This window comes from Arachis hypogaea, chromosome 17 (assembly GCF_003086295.3).
Source record: "Arachis hypogaea cultivar Tifrunner chromosome 17, arahy.Tifrunner.gnm2.J5K5, whole genome shotgun sequence".
In the NCBI taxonomy this organism is placed as follows: domain Eukaryota; kingdom Viridiplantae; phylum Streptophyta; class Magnoliopsida; order Fabales; family Fabaceae; genus Arachis; species Arachis hypogaea.
In genome coordinates this window covers 18,174,858-18,194,163 of record NC_092052.1, presented here as the reverse complement: position 1 = coordinate 18,194,163, position 19,306 = coordinate 18,174,858, and the positions used below count along the sequence as shown (strand labels likewise).

At 35.9% G+C, this 19,306-nt stretch overlaps 1 protein-coding gene across 1 annotated transcript; it reads left to right on the top strand.

Annotated features, from left to right (window-relative positions):
- Positions 1-12,015: 12,015 nt before the first annotated feature.
- Positions 12,016-16,239, top strand: LOC112765360 (helicase SEN1). Its single transcript, XM_025811262.3, has 8 exons — positions 12,016-12,168; positions 12,279-12,412; positions 12,491-13,081; positions 13,401-14,684; positions 14,799-15,123; positions 15,221-15,479; positions 15,562-15,798; positions 15,895-16,239. Exons 2-8 carry the CDS (start codon positions 12,305-12,307, stop codon positions 15,926-15,928), a joined length of 2,838 nt encoding a protein of 945 aa, XP_025667047.1. The 5' UTR covers positions 12,016-12,168; positions 12,279-12,304; the 3' UTR covers positions 15,929-16,239.
- Positions 16,240-19,306: the final 3,067 nt, after the last annotated feature.

The window sequence follows — 19,306 nt, the reverse complement described above, 5'->3', positions numbered from 1 at the left end:
AAGTTGTGAATGAGGCCACTAGTAAGGTTAATCAGTTGAATAATGCTTTGACAGTTGTTGTGAAGGAGTTTTTGAACGAAGTTGTGATTGAGGAGGCTATTGATGTTAACGAGTCGGATAAATGTGAGGGTGGTGTTATGAATGATGATGTGAATTACGGGAATGGGGATAAAGAGACTGAACAACCTGCAGCTCCAGAGAAAGTTGTTAAGAGGGTGAGAAAGAGGCATCCAGGACCACCACCCAGTGGTTTATCACAAGAAAGAAGAGCTGCTGAATCTGAACAGCCTGAGGGTGATCCTCGAGAAGCTAAAACAGTAAATGAACAAACACATGAGACCAATGATGATGATGCACATGTTGCCAACGAAGGTGCTAACATTGAAGAACCAGTGGTGGATGAGTTGAGGGCAGAGGAACCAGCTACTCAAAATGCAGCAGGTAAATTTATTATTTCTGTTTTGTTACAGCATTTTTGGAGAAGTATTGGGTTTATGAATCCAATGATTATGATGCACATGTTGCCAATGAAGGTGCTAACATTGAAGAACCAGTGGTGGATGAGTTGAGGGCAGAGGAACCAGTTACAGAAAATGCAGTAGGTAAAATTATTGTTTCTATTTTGTTACAGCATTTTTGGATAAGTATTGCATCATGGCTGACATATATCAACTGATGTATTAACAGATACAGAAACACAAAGAAATGAGAGGACAAATACAAGGAGAAATCATCCACGACCTCAACCATCTGGGCAGAGGACTGTACCTGGAAAGGATGATGAAGCACCAAGGGTAGAGGTGCCTAATCCGAACAGAGCAGATGGAGACATGGGACCTGAGATGTACCAATACGAATCTGATGAACTGTATAGCCCTCCTGGATCTGATGATGAAGATGAACCTGTTTTTCTGCAATATAACCCGAACACACCATTTGGAAAAATTACTCTGGAGTTGAACATGGAGTTTGAGACCATGGAACACTTTAAAGCAGCAGTGCAAAAGTACAACATTCAAATTGGGAGACAGGTATTCTATCTTAGGAATGAGAAGAAGAGGTGCAGGGTGATTTGCTACGACTCCGACTGCCCTTGGTTGTGTTACTATTCGAGGACCAACTATCCAGCCTCGTTTCAGATTAAGACATTTGTGGATGAGCATACGTGTCCGAGAAGCAACAAGAGTAAGTCAGTGAGTTGTGCCTGGGTTGCTGAGGAGATGGTATCGAAACTCAGAATCCATCCCAATGTGTTACAAAGGGAGGCACAGGAGTGGTTTAAGGTGGAGTATGACATCTCAGTTAATGAGAGGATGATGTACAGGGCTATGGATAAGGCCAAAAATGTTATTGAAGGAACGGAAAAGGATCAATACCTGAGACTTAGAGACTATCTGAATGAAATCATCAAGGCTAATCCTGGGTCAAGAGCCAACATGGGGACTACTCCACAGCAGGAAGGGTTGCCTAGGTTTAGGAACTTGTATGTTTGTTTGGCTGCTTGCAAGCAGAGATTTAAAGCAGGGTGCAGACCCTTCATAGTGTTGGATGGGACGTTTCTGAAAGGTTACTTTGGAGGGCAATTACTAACAACAGTAGGTCAAGACGCGAACAACCAGTTTTTCCCAATTGCATACGGTATTGTGGATACAGAAACTCGGGAAAATTGGAGATTCTTTTTTGAGGAGTTACATACTGACATAGGGGACTATAATGAGAATACCTGGGTTTTTATGTCCGACCAGCAGAAGGTAATATGCACTGTATCCAATCATTGGTGCTCTTATACTCTTACTTGAGTAACTTAAATGTATTAATGCTAACTGCTGAGTTTACCTATGAATGCAGGGATTGATACCAGCATTACAGGATGTGATGCCAGGTGTGAAACACAGATTTTGTTGTATACATATGTGGAGAAACCTGAACAAACGATGGAAGGATAAGGAACTTAAGGGAGCATTCTGGCAATGTACAAAAGCAGACTCAAAACCAGATTTAACCCCAACAATATACAGATAACAATCAACAACAACTCAACCCTCTTCAGCTGCTCCTTCATGTCATTCACCATAGAAAGCACCATCATCATCCTATCCCTTTCCCGGCCATCACTACGCTCCAGATTGATTCTGCTTTTCTTCTTTGGGTCTGCTATGCCCACCATGTTGCTATTCTCCAAAGAAACTTCTCCTTTCACACATTGCTCTTCTATTTCATCCAACTATTGAAAATACCCACAACGTCTTTGTGTGTTCTAGCATGGCACAAAAATTTCATGAATCAGAGTGCGATCGAAAACTAAATCCGAAAAAGTGGAGAAAATAAACCCAAGAAGATTGCATCATTTCGTCACGTATACATCAACATTCTAAGCTTACCTTCCACATAGGGCAACGTAGAAACCATCTATCAGGGTTGCTACTTGTCTTCGACTTTAACGGAACCACTGGAAGGGGACAAAAGCAACACCCTTCGTAGATTTTACTCACAACTCCTGAACCACTATCAACGTCGAAGGCTTGAATGAATGAGTGCTTTCTCACGGTTCCACCTTTTCCACGAGCCCTAGTTGCTTGCATCTTTCAGATTGGGATCGTGTTCTATGAGTGAACGAAGAGAGCAAAATTGGGTTTTAGGGCAAAATTAAATTAGGGCAAAACCAATATTCAATTAGGTTAACTTAATTTTCAGGTAGGCTAAGCATAATTTTAATTACAAATTTCATCTAATATAAAACTGATCTTGTCAGCAAAAACCGGCGTCCATATAAGCATCGTACTCACCGGAGCTATGGTCCGGCAAGCACGTGGACACGTTTGGCAAAAATTTTAATCATTCAGGTACCTTTTTGTCAATAACAATAGTTAGGTACCAAAATGTCAGCGTTTGAATCTTTCGGGTATTGAATTGGTCATTACCTCTAGTGAAGAATAATTAACTGTAGTAAATAGGAACAAAAAGGTAACATTAAACGAAACTGATTAGTCTTTTTTCTGTTTGACTGGATACTGAAAAAAGCCAAATAAAAAAAATAATAATATTAAATGATAAATATTATTATTTTGAGTCAATATTTAAACAATAATAGTTTACAACACATTTACAAAGATTCGCATACATAAAGTACATTATTTGTATTTATATTTACTATAGTTTATACATATAAATTTAAAGATTTTCAATGGCTCAAAGAAAAGGAGTTTAGATCTATGACTTTTTTATGCTTTAAAATTTAAGCAGTAAAACAATTTCTACAACTTTAAATCTACTGTGTCTGCGAAGTTGATTATGCATGAAACAATTTATTTTTGTCTCATAATGAATTAATAGAAAATAGAGCATAGTAGAAAAAAAAACACAAATATATATCTTGATTCAATCATCTTATACAATGTAGTATATCCAGTTTCACTACAACAATAATAAAATTTTTACTATCTTTTCAATAATTACAATTACCAATTTTTTAGGATTCTTCCTAAGGGAGCCACTTAGATAAAAATGTCAAAAACATCTTTTTTTAAAGATATTTTTTAAAAATTAAAATTTAACACATATAATTAATTAAATTGTATTATTTTTATTAAAATTAGACTGGACAAATCAATTTAACAAAAAAATTAATAAATTAAATTTTTAAACCGGTATAAATTAATATTTTTTATAAAAAATTACTACAATATCCCTATTATAAAACACAACTAAAATATCCCTATATATATATATATATATATATATATATATATATATATATATATATATTGAAAACTTTAAATTCTAACCCTATAACGATAGAGAAGAAAATGGCTAGAATTTAGAATTCTCAAAATTAATATATATAATAAGAGCATTTTAGTCATTTTATATAATAGGGTATTGTAGTCATTTTTTATAAAAAATAATATTAATTTAAACGGATTCAAAATTTGATTCACTATTTTTCAGTCAAATTAATTTATCTGACCTAATTTTGACAAAAATAACATAATTTAAGTGATTATATGTGTTAAATTTTAATTATTAAAAGATCTTTAAAAAAAAGACGTTTTATGCGTCTTTATGGGAGCATCCCTCTCTTCCTAATCCTATCCGAGACAAACTAAACTTTTAACTAAATTTAATTTGGCTATATTCACTCCTTAGACTCTCAACACTAAGTACTCACCTAATTTAACAAAAAAATCTCTCAAAATAATTACAAAAGATATTGAAATCATCTTTGGCCTTTCTCTAAATTAAATTTCTTTGCCTTTTTTTAATGGTTTTTTCTCTAAATTCTTACATTTATGCATTTTTTTTTCATTAATTGAAACAAAAAAAGATAAAATTAAAAAAATCAGAATATTCAATAAAAAAAATATGAAAGAGAAGAAATAAAACAAGTTAAAATCTATAAAAATAACCAGATTTTAGAATTCTCAATTGTTGTCTTTATCTTAGCAGAATGCTTTTTTTTAGTGTAGATTGTCACGGCCTTGGACACACTCCAATGCTACCGTGCCGGCACTCGGACTTACTCAACCTCTTGAGCTAAGACCAAATCAGCCTAACCCTCAATACTTAGCAAGAAAGCTAAGAATACAAGAGAAAGGAAGCTTTGGTGGAAGAACACTTTATTGCTCTGGTTACAAATGATTCACACACCTTACACTAACTCTTACCTCCTATTTATAGCCATCCACCTCCTCAATGGATGGTTAAGATCAAATCTAATCAACGGTCCAGATTAATCATCCAGAACCTTCTTTACAAATATCTATCCTACCACAACTTTCCAATTGTTTCTAGATTATTCCATACCACTCTTTATACTTCTATATACATCTACACTCTTCTAGAATACTCTATGATCTTCTAGAGTCTTCTAGAACCTTCTAGGATATTCCAGGAACTTCTAGGATATTCTAGAACGTTCCAAAACTATCTAGAGCATTCTCAAATACTCTAGAAAACTCTACAAACACTGTTAAATTTAACCTTCTAAAATTTACCGTGACATTCTCCCCCACCTAATGCGCAGACGTCCTCGTCGCGTTCTGTTCATGATAGCGCTCTAGGTGTTCTTGGAATTGCCACAGATCTTCGCGAGTTTCCCAGCTAGCTTCGGTTATCGGGAGCCCTTTCCACTTGATCAAGTATTGGATACTTGGTGGCACCCCTCTTCGTCGCACGATGCGATTAGCTAGGATCTCTTCGATTTCTTTGTCAAAGGATCTAATTACCACGGGCGGAGCGCGACTTGAGTCACCTCTACTCGGTTCGTCTTGGTCTCCATGATATGGTTTAAGCATACTCACATGGAAGACCGGGTGGATCTTCATAGAGGGAGGAAGTTGTACTTTGTAAGCAACCTCCCCAACACGTCCAATGATCTCAAATGGCCCTTCATATTTGCGGATTATGCCCTTATGAACCTTGCGAAAGGCTTTGAATTGTTGTGGAAGAAGTTTGATCATTACCTTGTCTCCCACTTGATAGCTTGCATGCCTCCTCTTCTTATCTACCCATTTCTTCATCCTCTTGGCAGCTTTGTCGAGGTAAGAACGAGTGACATCTGCTTGTTCTTCCCATGACTTAATCATATGATAAGCTCCAGGGCTCTTTCCTGAGTAAGAGGAAGAAAGAGAGTGAGGTGTAAGTGGCTGTTGTCCAGTCACAATCTCAAATGGGCTCTTTCCTGTAGACTCGCTCCTTTGCAGATTGTATGAGAATTGAGCAATGTCTAGGAGTTTTGTCCAATCCTTCTGATTAGCGCTTACAAAATGCCTTAAGTAACACTCAAGTAAGGCATTCACTCTCTCAGTCTGCCCATCGGTTTGAGGATGGAAGCTTGCTGAGAAATGAAGCTCCGACCCAAGGAGTTTGAACAGCTCTGTCCATAGTCGTCCTGTGAAGCGTGGATCACGATCACTAATGATGCTCTTAGGCAATCCCCAATACTTCACCACATTCTTGAAGAATAGTCGTGCTGCTTCCTCTGCAGTGCAGTCAGTAGGGGCAGGTATAAAGGTAGCATACTTCGAAAATCGATCCACTACCACGAGAATAGATCCAAACCCCTCGGACTTTGGTAAGGCAGAGATGAAATCTAGAGAGACACTTTCCCACGGTCGCTCTGATGGAGGTAGAGGTTCCAACAACCCACTTGGTGTCTTGTTTTCAATCTTATCTTGTTGGCACACAAGACAAGTCTTCACATAGCTCTCCACTTCATCTCTCATTTGAGGCCAATAATAAGAAGATTCAATGAGTGCTAAGGTCCTTCGCTAACCTTGGTGACCAGCCCACTTGGTGTCGTGGCATTCTCTTACCAACTTCCTTCTCAGATTGTCCCATTTAGGAACGTATAGTCTTCTCCCTTTTGTGTAGAGAAGGTCGTTTTCTAACCAAAATCTTTTGGTCTTACCTTCTCTAGCCAACTCCACCAACTTCTTGGCTAATGGATCGTGATGCAACCCTTCCTTGATGATATGCATAATATCTCCTTCCACGATAGAAATGGCCGCTAACTCAGCCTTGCGACTCAGCGCATCTGCTACCACATTAGTCTTGCCTGACTTGTATTCGAATTCGAAATCAAACTCAGCCAAGAAGTCTTGCCACCTAGCTTGTTTGGGGCTTAACTTCTTTTGAGTTTGGAAGTAGCTTGTAGCCACATTGTCTGTCTTGACGATGAAGTGTGAACCAAGCAAGTAGTGACGCCAAGTTCTCAAACAATGCACCACCGCGGTCATCTCCTTCTCTTGGACAGTGTATCGCCTCTCTGTATCATTCAACTTGCGACTCTCAAAGGCAATAGGATGTCCTTCTTGCATCAGAACTCCTCCAATAGCGTACTCAGAAGCATCAGTGTGGACTTCAAATACCTTTGAGTAGTCGGGTAGTGCTAGTACTGGTCCTTCTGTGATAGCAGCTTTCAACTCATCAAAGGCCTTTTGACACTCCTTTGACCATTCCCAAGAGTGATTCTTCTTGAGAAGATCAGTTAATGGTGCAGCCTTAGCGGAGTATCCCTTGATAAACCTCCGATAGTAATTAGCCAACCCAAGGAATGACCTCAATTCAGATACCTTGTTTGGAGGTTTCCACTCTTTGATAGCCTTCACTTTTCCTTGATCCATGCAGAGAGTTCCATCTTTAATGATGTGTCCCAATAAGTGGACTTAGTCCCTTGCAAAGGAACACTTTTCCTTCTTCACATATAGGTTATTCTCTCGCAAGATCTTGAACACGGTTCGTAAGTGTTCTACATGTTCCTCCAAAGTATTGCTATAGACAACAATGTCATCCAAGTAGACCACTACAAACCGATCAAGGTAAAGTCAAAAAATCTCGTTCATCAAGGTACAGAAGGTCGCAGGAGCATTGGTCAAGCCAAAAGGCATCACCAACCACTCATACAATCCATACCTCGTGACACACGTGGTCTTAGGTTCATCACCATCGGCAATTCTCACTTGGTGATATCCTGACCTCAAATCTAGCTTTGAGAACCACTTAGCTCTACCAAGTTGATCAAACAAATCGTCTATCAAAGGAATGGGGTATTTGTTCTTGATGGTTACCTTGTTAAGTGCTCGATAGTCGATGCATAGTCTCAATGAATCATCATACTTCTTTTGGAACAAGACTGGTGCGCCATAAGGTGCCTTCGATGGACGGATGAACCCAGCATCTAGCAAATCCTTGAGTTGCTTCTTCAACTCATCGAGTTCTGGCGGTGCCATCCTATAAGGTGTTGAGGCGGGCGGCTTTGCTCCTAACTCCAATTCAATCTTGTGGTCTACCTTCCTCCTAGGTGGTAGTTGTTTTGGCAACTCGGGAGGCATCACATCCTTATTTTCTTCAAGGACTTCCTTGATTTTGGGAGGAACGTCTTCTCTTTCGGATGTTGACTCCTCTTGTAATAGATCCAAATATATAGTCTCTCCCTTCTTGAACCCTTTCTTGAGTTGCATGGCAGACAGTATTGGTGGTCTGCCAACTTTAGAGACTGTAGGGACCATGCATGGAGACCCTTTCTCCATGACGCATACTACGTCGTAGTATGGCATAGGTATTATATTTGCTTTCCTTTGTAAATCGAGTCCGATGACTATTTTAAAATCGTCCATGGGTGCTACTGAGAAATCCACAAGGCCCTTCCAAGAACCAAGAGTCATCTTAACCCCTTTTGCTACTCCCTTAAGGGGTTCACCCTTGGTATTCACGGGTTTGAACCAACCATTCTTTTCGGTGATCTTCAACCCAAGCCTCCTTGCTTCATCAGGCGTGATGAAGTTGTGTGTAGCACCAGTGTCGATCATAGCCATGACAGGTTTTTCATTGATAAAGGCTTTGACATACATCAAGCCTTTCTTTTCTACAGTGCTTGCCTCTTTTCTCTTCACAGCATTTATGTGTTGGATAGATCCAACACACTCAGTTACTTGAGTTTGAGCTTCTCGTTCCTCGGCGATAGATGCCAAAGTTCCTAGCTTGGGACAATCCTTCATTTGGTGTGGTCCCTTGCACACGAAGCATCCTCCTTTGGGCACGAAAGCCTTCTTCTTTTCTTCGTATTCTTTCTTTGAAGAGTATTTTCCTTCCTTCTTGGTTGAGAAACTCTTCCCTTGTCTCCCCACCTTTAGTAGAACTAGGCTTGGAGGATGACTTGGGTTTAGAGTCTCCCTTATGATACTCAATGAGTGATTCGGCCACCACGATGGCCTCATCGACATCCTTAACATTCCTTCTTTGTAGTTCTTGCTTTGCCCAAGGTTGGAGTCCATCAATGAAGAAGAACAATGCATCCTCTGATGCTAAGTTGGGGATTTGAAGCGTGAGAATAGTGAACTCCTTTACGTAGTCGCTAATCGTACTCTTGTGCTTCAACTCCCTCAACTTTTTCCTTGCTTCATAAACCACATTCTCAGGGAAGAATTGTCTTTTCAACTCCCTTTTGAAATCTTCCCATGTGACTATGTTGCAAGTACCCTTTTCTATATCTACGCACTTTCTCCTCCACCACAAAGTAGCATTATCAGAAAGGTAGAGAGCTGCAGTGCGTACCTTTATTGCTTCTTCGACCACCCCTTGGCCTTCAAAGTACCTCTCCATTTGCCATAGGAAGTTCTCCACCTCGCGAGCGTCCCTTACGCCCTTGAACTCCTTTGGCTTGGGGAGATCAATCCTTGTCGTCTCCCTTATAATGGTTGGTCGAGATTTTGCCTCCTCGAACCAAACTCGAACTTCCTCAAATAGCTTTAAGGAATTCTCAAGCTTCTCTTCGATTTGGAGCATGCTTTCTTTGAAAGCATCTAGTTCTCCTAACACGTGAGCCTCGAGGGTCTCCTTATCATGTTCTATCCTTTGGAACCGCTCATCCATAGAGGATAGAACCTTCTCCAACACAGAAACTCTCTCTTCTAAGAAGTTAGAGTCCTTACCTCTAGGCTCACTTGAAGAACGGACCTTCTTGCCTCCCCATTGAGAAGGAATAGCATTCCTTCCCCTTTGAGACTCAATATGCTCCATGGTGATACTAGAAGCCATACCCACAAATCACTTGTGCTCCCTCTCGAACCTTGCTCGGATACCAAATTGTCACGGCCTTGGACACACTCCAATGCTATTGTGCCGGCACTCGGACTTACTCAACCTCTTGAGCTAAGACCAAGTCAGCCTAACCCTCAATACTTAGCAAGAAAGCTAAGAATACAAGAGAAAGGAAGCTTTGGTGGAAGAACACTTTATTGCTCTGGTTACAAATGATTCACACACCTTACACTAACTCTTACCTCCTATTTATAGCCATCCACCTCCTCAATGGATGGTTAAGATCAAATCTAATCAACGGTCCAGATTAATCATCCAGAACCTTCTTTACAAATATCTATCCTACCACAACTTTCCAATTGTTTCTAGATTATTCCATACCACTCTTTATACTTCTATATACATCTACACTCTTCTAGAATACTCTATGATCTTCTAGAGTCTTCTAGAACCTTCTAGGATATTCCAGGAACTTCTAGGACATTCTAGAACGTTCCAGAACCATCTAGAGCATTCTCAAATACTCTAGAAAACTCTACAAACACTGTTAAATTTAACCTTCTAAAATTTACCGTGACAAGATGCATTCCTTCTAAAACTTCAAAATTTGAGTGGTGAGGTGTTAGGTTAACTCATAAATTTGGTTTTCTCTCGTTACCTCAATTTAAAAGTATTCGTTATTACATGTAGTGAAATGCGTTGGTCACTCCTAACACAAAGATGAAAAAGTAGCAAAGGTTGACGCCAAGTCAATTGCAAGTTATTTAAGTTGGTCGCTTTCTCATGCACTGTTGTTTAGTTTCTTTCATTGGTGGGAATATGAATGTGTATCAAAAAGAGAGAGAAAGCAAAGAAACTTAGAGGCTAAGCAGATGACTAAAAAATAAAAATAGTGAAAGGGATTTTCTTTTTCTTTTTCTCTTTCTGCAACATAGGACACTTTTAAACTTTAAATTCAAAAGTAAAATATGGGATAAAAACAACAATTCACCTCTATAATTTTAAAAAATATAAAAAAATTAACTTTTAAAAATATTAATTAATATTAGAATTTATGTTTGTAATGTAAAATTTAGAATTATATGTTTATAATTTAAAATATAAAATTTAAGATGAGCGAAATAATTCTAAAAATTTTGTTGATTTTCATCGAAAAAAGTAGTTAACTAGCATTACTTTTTATTTTAATAACCTTGAAAATAGAATCTAAAAAAACTAATAAAGTTGACTAAATATTGATTGAAAAATATTAGTTTTAATTTATTTTCTAAATAGATACTCATATAAGGAGAAGAGATGCCTTAGGAAAGAAGGTTCTACTAGGTTGTGAGCTTTTGCAATATGAATAATTATCAATAATAATATAATATATACACTAAAATTCAATTACGAATTATGTCTTAGTGCATATGTTAATATTAATACTATTATTAATAAAAATTTTAAAACTTTTATTGTAATAAATTTATTGAAAATTAATTTTTATATAATATTTTTTAATTGGCATGTTTAACATATACATTTAGGCAATATATTAGTTAAATCCAAAATTTTATTATATTACTAATACAAGTTGAATTATTTGTCTATTGTAGGTTTACTTATTTTTTTAATTAATTATTTAATTAATTAATATATATATATAAACTGACGATTTTGTATTAGATTTTTTAGTTTCATATTTTTTTATTTTGTCTTGAGAAATATATATTATAAAAATAAAAATAAACACGGAGAGAAAAATATTGTTCAAGATTATATTATGCAGCAGCAACAATAATAATAAATTAATAATAGCATAAAATACAAGTTATAAATTAAACTATTATTATAAATTATAAATTATAAATAAAAGCAATTGTAATAATAAACCATATTAGGTTTTAGGTATACACAATACACTAAAATAACTACTAGTTTAAGAAAAAAAGTTGAAATATTAGTCAAATTTATTATTTTTGGTTAATATTTTTAGTCATTAGTTCAATTCTTTTAATTTAGTAATTTAACAACATATTTTTAGTTTATATTTTTAAATATTATTAGTTGGCTATTGTCAAAAACAATAAATTTTATTGACTCTGTACTATTTCTCTTAGTATAAAATTCAGATTAAAATACAAAATATATATCAATACACAAGGGTTGAATTTGTAGCTAATTTTAGCATACAAATATTATTTTTAATATTTGTAGCTGATTTTAATATTATTTTTAATATTTGTAGTATTAAGTAATTAATATTTTTCAAGAAAATAGTCCAATAATTAAGTAGGCCTCGTAAATAAATAAAGCATTCCCCCGTTTAATTTGCCAAGTAATGTTTTAATTACTACTAACAATTCAACAATATATTTTTAATTTATATTTTTAAATATTATTGACTAACTACAGTAAAAAATAATAAATGCTATTAATTTTCTAATATTTTTTTTAGTAAAAAACTACTAAATACATAATGTAGTTGATTTTAGTGTTGTAGTATTAAGCAATTAACATTTTCCAAAAAAATAGTCCAATAATTACTACTAATTGCATCTTAACCTTTAAGTTGCTCCTTTAATTTCTCTACCCGGGTCTTTTTCATTCATCAACCGCTACAAGTCTACAACAACCAGATTCATTTTAGTAAGTATTCTTCATTAACATTAACATATACAAGTGATGAATAGTTTCACTATATCTATCAGAGAAGATTAATGGTTTTGCTTTCTTGCTATTATTTGAAATTGATTCAGATTTGTTCTTCATCAATTAGCAAAGGATGTCAAAGACAACTAGGGAGGATCATGATGATGAATCCAGTTTGTTGGATATTGTCTTTTCTTGGACTCTCAAAGATGTTCTGAATGATAATCTTTACAAGCACAAGGTTATTTTAGTCTTTTCTCTTTTTGTTTTCATATTGGTGAAGCTAAGAAATGAATTTAAGAAACAGTGTTTTTAACAGGTTGTTAAGATTCCAGAGACATTCAATTCTGTGAAAGAATACATGACCTCATTCGTTCCTTCATTGATTGAAGAGACACGCAGTGACATATGTTCAGGCTTGAAAGGAGTGTCTAGAGCTCGATTCTGCGAAATCAAGACTGTCAAAATGGACAAAGAGTTCTTCGAACCTCCTAAGAATTTGTTCTATCTCTTAACATTGGTGAACACTAGTGATAATGATGATGTAGATAAAGATGATGTGGAAGAAGGTGGTGAAATTGGAAAATCATATGAGCTTATGTTAGGAGATGTTATTGCATTTACTCCTGTTAGACCAAAATGCATAGATGATTTAAACAGCCCCAAAAACTTCTACCATATTGGTTATGTTGTTAGGCCAAAACGTGCATATGACAATGTAATTCCAATTTTGTCCTCCAAGCTCATGGAGACTAAGAATGAATATGACAGAAGTGGTGGTGTTAAGAAGCTTTATGCTGTGCATCTTATGAACATTCTAACAAATGTTAGGATATGGAAGGCATTGAATTCACAGCTAGAGGATGCAGACATGAGCATTATTGAAAAGGTGCTAAGACCTGACACGAAGGTAAGGGAAAAAAATATATATATATATATTCTGTATATTGAGGTTGTGTATTTAGGTTATGTTTATAGTTTATTGTATATCATTTTTTAACTTTGGTTTGATGGTGAATTACTTTGTAAATACAGATTTATGCAAATGAGTATTTGATGTATCTAGAGATTCTATGATTCACTAGGTGTAAATACATTACATAAATCTAGTGCATGATATGGACTGTTTTAAATTTATCATAATCTGAATGCTTCTAAGGCTGTCATTCCCTTAATTGCTCAAAACACTGAGGTAATAACATGTTACATGTTTTCTTTATTGTTCCTAGATTGGAAGAAAATGTCAAATATGCCCCTCAGAACTAAACGTTATTGGCACTTCAAGCATAAGAAATATGATTCAGTCTCAGAATCTCAATGAATCACAAGAAGATGCAGTTTCAAGCTGTGTGAGCATGACAAAATGTCACCATAACAGCACCATTAACCTTGTATGGGGACCTCCTGGGACTGGGAAAACCAAGACTGTGGCTTGTATCTTGTTTTCCCTTTTGAAGCTTAGAGTCAGGACATTAACATGTGCTCCAACTAACACGGCAGTGATGGCGGTTGCGTCGAGGCTGCATAGCCTTGTTAAGGATTCACTTGAGCATGAATCATATGGTTTTGGCGACATAGTGCTATTTGGCAATAGTTCTAGAATGAAGGTTGATAGTTATCTTGGCCTTAAAGATATCTTTCTCGAAAATCGTGTGAATAATCTTGTTAAGTGTTTTGCTCCACTAAGTGGTTGGAAACATAGCATCGAATCAATGATTCAACTGATTAAGGAACCTAAGAAGCTCTATAAATTGTATCAGAAAGAGGAGGGCCTAATGCCATTCAAAGATTTTGTGAAGCAAGAAAACAGCACTGTTGAATTCCAGTATAGCCTATACAAAATAAGGAACTGGCTCTTTGGTGATTCTAAAACATTGAAGGAATTTGTGAACATGAAATACAGTGACATTGCAGAAAAGTATCATTCTCTCATTGAAAGCTTAATGACATTTAATCAATTTGTGAAGAAGAAATACAGGGAATTGAAAGGAAAACTCGAGTTCTGTATGCAGACTTTGTACACACACATGCCAACATCTTTTATTCAGATCAGTGATGTGAGGAGAATGACTAGAGCTTTTGGTTTTCTTAGATCCCTTGAAAGTTCCTTGAATCATGTTCCGTACAGGAAAACTCTGAATTATAGTGATGATGATGATGAAGAAGCAAATGAAGAAAAAGAAATTCTTGACTACTTGGGGTGGCCAAGCCTGGAAAGAGAATTATGTGTTGGAATACTAACTTCACTTTCTCAATCAGTTTTCATTCCAAGGACTAATGACAAGCATGGAATTGAGAAATTTTGCTTGTCGAATGCTTGTCTGATTTTCTGTACAGCATCAAGTTCTGTAAAGTTGTTCACAAAAGGAATGACACAACTGAAATTTCTGGTAGTTGATGAAGCAGCCCAGCTTAAAGAATGCGAGTCAACCGTACCATTACAGCTCCCAGGCCTTAGGCATTGTGTCTTAATCGGCGACGAGAAACAACTTCCGGCCTTGGTTAAAAGCAAGGTACTGAGCATTGTTTCTAAATAGTTAGTACTTTTGTGATCTTAATTGTTGTTTACTGAATCTTGATAATTTTTTATGTGTCTAATGTTTTTTAAATTGAATAAAATCTTATAGATTGCTGAGAAGACAGAATTCGGAAGAAGCTTGTTTGAAAGGTTGGTGATTTTAGGAAATGAGAAGCATATGCTGAATATTCAGTATAGGATGAGTCCTTCAATTAGCTTATTTCCAAGTGAAGAGTTCTATGAAGGAAAGCTTTCTGATGCTCCAATTTTGAGTAATTTAAGCTATAACAAAAAATTCCTTGAAGGAGAAATCTATGGCTCTTATTCATTCATAAATGTAGCTAAAGGCAGAGAACAAATTGGTCTGGGACATAGTACAAAAAACACTGTTGAAGCTGCAGTTATTTCTGAGATTGTTGGAAACCTCTATAAAGGTTGCTATGTTTTCTCACCTTTTCTTGTATAATTAACTATGTCACCTAATTTTTATGTGTGTTCTTAGTAGTGTAACAAAAATTTTTTTTTTGGCAGAGTTTGTGAGGACAAAGAAGAAAACTAGCATAGGAATCATATCTCCTTACAATGCTCAAGTTTATGAAATTCAAGAGAAAGTTAAGAATTACACTTCAGTTTCTGATCCTGATTTCAGTTTAAGTGTTCGTTCCGTCGATGGCTTTCAAGGCGGCGAAGAAGACATTATCATAATATCAACAGTTAGAGCAAATGGTGCTGGAAAAGTTGGTTTTCTTTCCAACAGACAAAGAACAAATGTGGCATTGACAAGAGCTAGGTATGTTAAACTAAACTACCACCTTAATTTATAAATGAGAATATGCATAAGGTGATTAAAATTTATTGTTTGATTTTTGTAGATATTGCCTTTGGATTGTTGGCAATGGTTCAACATTGTTTAATAGTGAGTCTATATGGAGTAAACTGGTTCTTGATGCTAAGAAAAGAAATTGTTTTCACAATGCTAGTAAAGACAAGAAATTGGGTCAAGTAATTGATGATGCATTGTTTGAGATTGAACTTCTTGAAGAATCTGCATCAACATTTAAGAAACTAAGCCTAGGGAGTAAGTCAGAATTTGGTGGTTCATATTCAAGGTAAAATGTTTGTTGCCTAGCTTAATTTGTGTACAGTTTTGTATGATTTTTCACTTTTGACTTTTGAGGATCTAATATTCTTGTATAAATTTTCAGAAAATCTTCACGGAACAGGCCAAGGAAGTGTTAATTCGGTTTATGATGGACCTGGTGGATGCAACATCGTCAAGGAGCTTAGCTTCTTTTCAACTTGTATATTTAATTCTTTTGAACTTATTAATCGTATCAATTGGTGTTTTCTTCAATTAATGTTCAGACGGATAGTGTGGTTTACATATAAACTATAAACCTGTTGTTCTTTGGTGCCAAGAAAGTAGAAAACCGTGTTGTGTGATAACTGATTATAAGAAACTTAATTTTAACTTTTAGTATTTATTTGTAATATGTTTCATGTATGTCTTCCTTTGGATACTTAATACATTTGGGTAATTGGGTATGTAATTTTTACTATCTTTTAAGTATTATATACACTAATTTTTTAAGACTCAACGTAATCCTATCTGAGACACATCAAGCTTTAACATAAACTTGATTTGGTAACGTAACTACCTAAACCAGACACACTAAGTGCTTACCCAACTTAGTAAGGGATACCTCTCAGGTACTTTATACAAAATAAAAATACAACTAAAAGAAATATGAAATTACTCTTGACTTTTTTTTCAAGTGTTTTTCTCAACCTTTTTCTCTCAATGGTTTTTTCTCAATGCCTCTCTTTCTTGCCTTTTAGTAAAAACATGAAGGAGATGATGATTCACAGCCTTGACTCTTTATGCTAAACCCAACTTCTGAACTCAAATCGTTATTCTTCATCTTGGCGGAGTGCTCCCTTTAGTGGAGGTGTAATGCTTCCAAGACTTTAAACTCTATTTGTGAGGTTTTTCTCTTCTCTCTAATTCGGGTTCTCTATCCTTCAACTCTAATATGATTCATTTTCCTTTTTGCATCTTCATCAGAGCCACAGTTAGGGTTTTCTCAAAGTCAAATTCTTGGACCTTGGTCTAGCAGAGATCCTTCATTCTCTTTCTTCAATCAACCCTTAAATTAGGGATTTCAAATCTGATCATTTGCTTGACCGAGGAGGATAGAACAATAGAAATTGATTTGTTCAGTGATAATCCCAAATCCAAACCCTTGAAATAGTACTTTGGCCTCAAGTAATATTTGTAGGCTATTAATTTACAGCAGATAAAGTTCAGCCACCTCTTTTCTCTTGTTACCCAAAATAGTGGTGCAGAAAATTAGAAAAGAAGTGAAGAAATCAACTTACATGCAAATGAAAACTAATTACTTTTAACCTCTGACTTAGCTTAACATTCTCTTGATTAGTTTGATTGGATATTGCTTTCTTGACTAGCTTTCTCTTTCTTTATTCTCTGGTATGTGAGTTCGAAAATGAAATTCTCTCTCTCTTGTGTTTACCCAAAGTGCATATGAGAAACCTAGTTTAGGTTTAATTCACTGAAGCTTGGTTGGTATTGGACTTGGTCCATGGGTCATGTTCCATTCAGCACACTTGAGTGCATTTTGCTTCATTGGTTTGGGCTGCAACAAAAATAACTTTGGGCCTGCACACTTGAATTAATTTATCAAAAATCATTTGAGTTTTTAACCCAACTTAATCACGTTTGTCATCATCAAAGTATTAGTTATTTTTCTAACTCAACAATTTCTTTCTTGATGACAAACATATTTTCAAGGAGTATAATCAAAGGAATTGAAACAGATCAGACAAGATTAAAACACTTCCATTTGATGATACTAAAAAGGTTTTGAAGTGCTCCCCCTTTCTTTTATAAGGCCTAAATGTGTGCTCTTCTTTTGTTTCCTGTTTATTTATATACATATAGAGAATACAACTAAAGCATACACAAACTTATATCAGCTCATCATAGATTAGTGAGCTCAGGTTGTTACTCTCGGCTAGAACACTGGCTTTTGTTTTCCACTTTTTTGTGAGGCTTCTAAGGACGTTTCTTACTAGAGTTTGTTTGGTGTGCGTTAAGTCCATAGCATCAAGGCTGTTGATGATGATTGAGAATTTCTCAAACATCTCATCAATGATTTCTCCATCCTTCATGGTAAACATCTTATACTCTTTTTGCAGCATATCGATCCTTTTTTTTACTTGTTTGGTGCCTTCGTGTGTAACCTGTAGTTTCTCACATATTTTTTTACCGTCTTGAATCTAGACACCTTTCGGTACTCCTCGAAACTGATAGCACAGTGTAACAAGGTTATAGCTTTAGCATTCAGCTCCACCTTCTTTTTGTCATCATCATTCTATTCGGCTTCTTTCTTTGGAGTTACCACTCCATCAGCACTAGTCTTTGTTAGAATTTTAGGACCATTCACAACTATCATCCATATGTTATAATCAATTGATTGAATGAAGATAGATCCACATCTTTTATTTCCAGTAAACATAGTTCTTCCCATTAAAGAAGGGAGGCATGTTGTTTGACTGACCCTTTGTTAGTGTGTAGGCCGCTGTGGTTGTACCCAAGTTGTTAGCCATTGGACCTTTACTCCAAGATATTAAGCTTGATTCTTGAAACCTTAACTCTTGATACCAATGATGCTGATCATAGCCATTCTGCCATGTCACCCATTAATGGCACATATCAGGCCAGGAGACAACAGTCTCTACCGGTTCACCCACGCCAATGAGCGGAGAATCTTGCTTTGGTGACACCGTCACAAGCGAGAGTTTCCATTGGTACTCTACCCAAATTAACAGTATGGGTCAACTGTGCTCTGATACTGATTGAAGGTTCCAGAAATCTTAGAGAAGAGAGGGGTTGAATCTATGGCCTTCTTTAACTTTGATTGATTAAGCTTTAAAATCATAATAAACTTGGAATTTGTTTGGTCTGCGCAGCGGATTAAGCAGGAGACAATTTAGTTTTGTCTCATAAAAATCAGAAAAACAAAACTAAAGCAGAGAGGAGGAAGGTGACATAGACATATATCCTAGTTCAGTTACCATGTGTAATGCAACCTACATCTAGTCTCCACCACAACGTTGATGGAATTTTCACTATCTTTTAAGTATTACATACACCAAATCTCTAGAACTCCACGTAATCCTATCTGAGACATATCAAGCTTCAACATAAACTTGATTTGGTAATGTAACTACTTAAACCAGACACATTAAGTACTTACCCAACTTAGCAAGGGATACCTCTCAGGTACTTGATACAAAACAGAAATACAATCAAAAGAAATCTGAAATCACTCTTAGTTTTTTCTCTGAAGTGTTTCTCTCAGCCTTTTTCACTCAATGACTTTTTTTCAATGCCTTTCTTTCTTGCCTTTTACTTCAGACAGAATAAAAAACAGATATACATTGAAACAGAAATATAAATAGTGAAACATGAAGGAGATGATGATTCACAGCATTGACTCTATATGCTAAACCCAACTTCTAAACTCAAAATATTGTTCTTCATCTTGGCGGAGTGCTCCTTTTAGTGTAGGTGCAATGCTTCCAAGACTTCAAACT

What these genes read in the sequence shown, in the direction of transcription:
- LOC112765360 (XM_025811262.3), top strand. Translation starts at nt 12,305, where the DNA reads ATGTCAAAGACAACTAGGGAGGATCATGATGATGAATCCAGTTTGTTG. An exon ending in TGTTGGAAACCTCTATAAAG is followed by an intron (nt 15,124 to 15,220) that starts GTTGCTATGTTT and finishes TTTTTTTGGCAG; the next exon opens with AGTTTGTGAGGACAAAGAAG. An exon ending in TTTGGTGGTTCATATTCAAG is followed by an intron (nt 15,799 to 15,894) that starts GTAAAATGTTTG and finishes ATAAATTTTCAG; the next exon opens with AAAATCTTCACGGAACAGGC.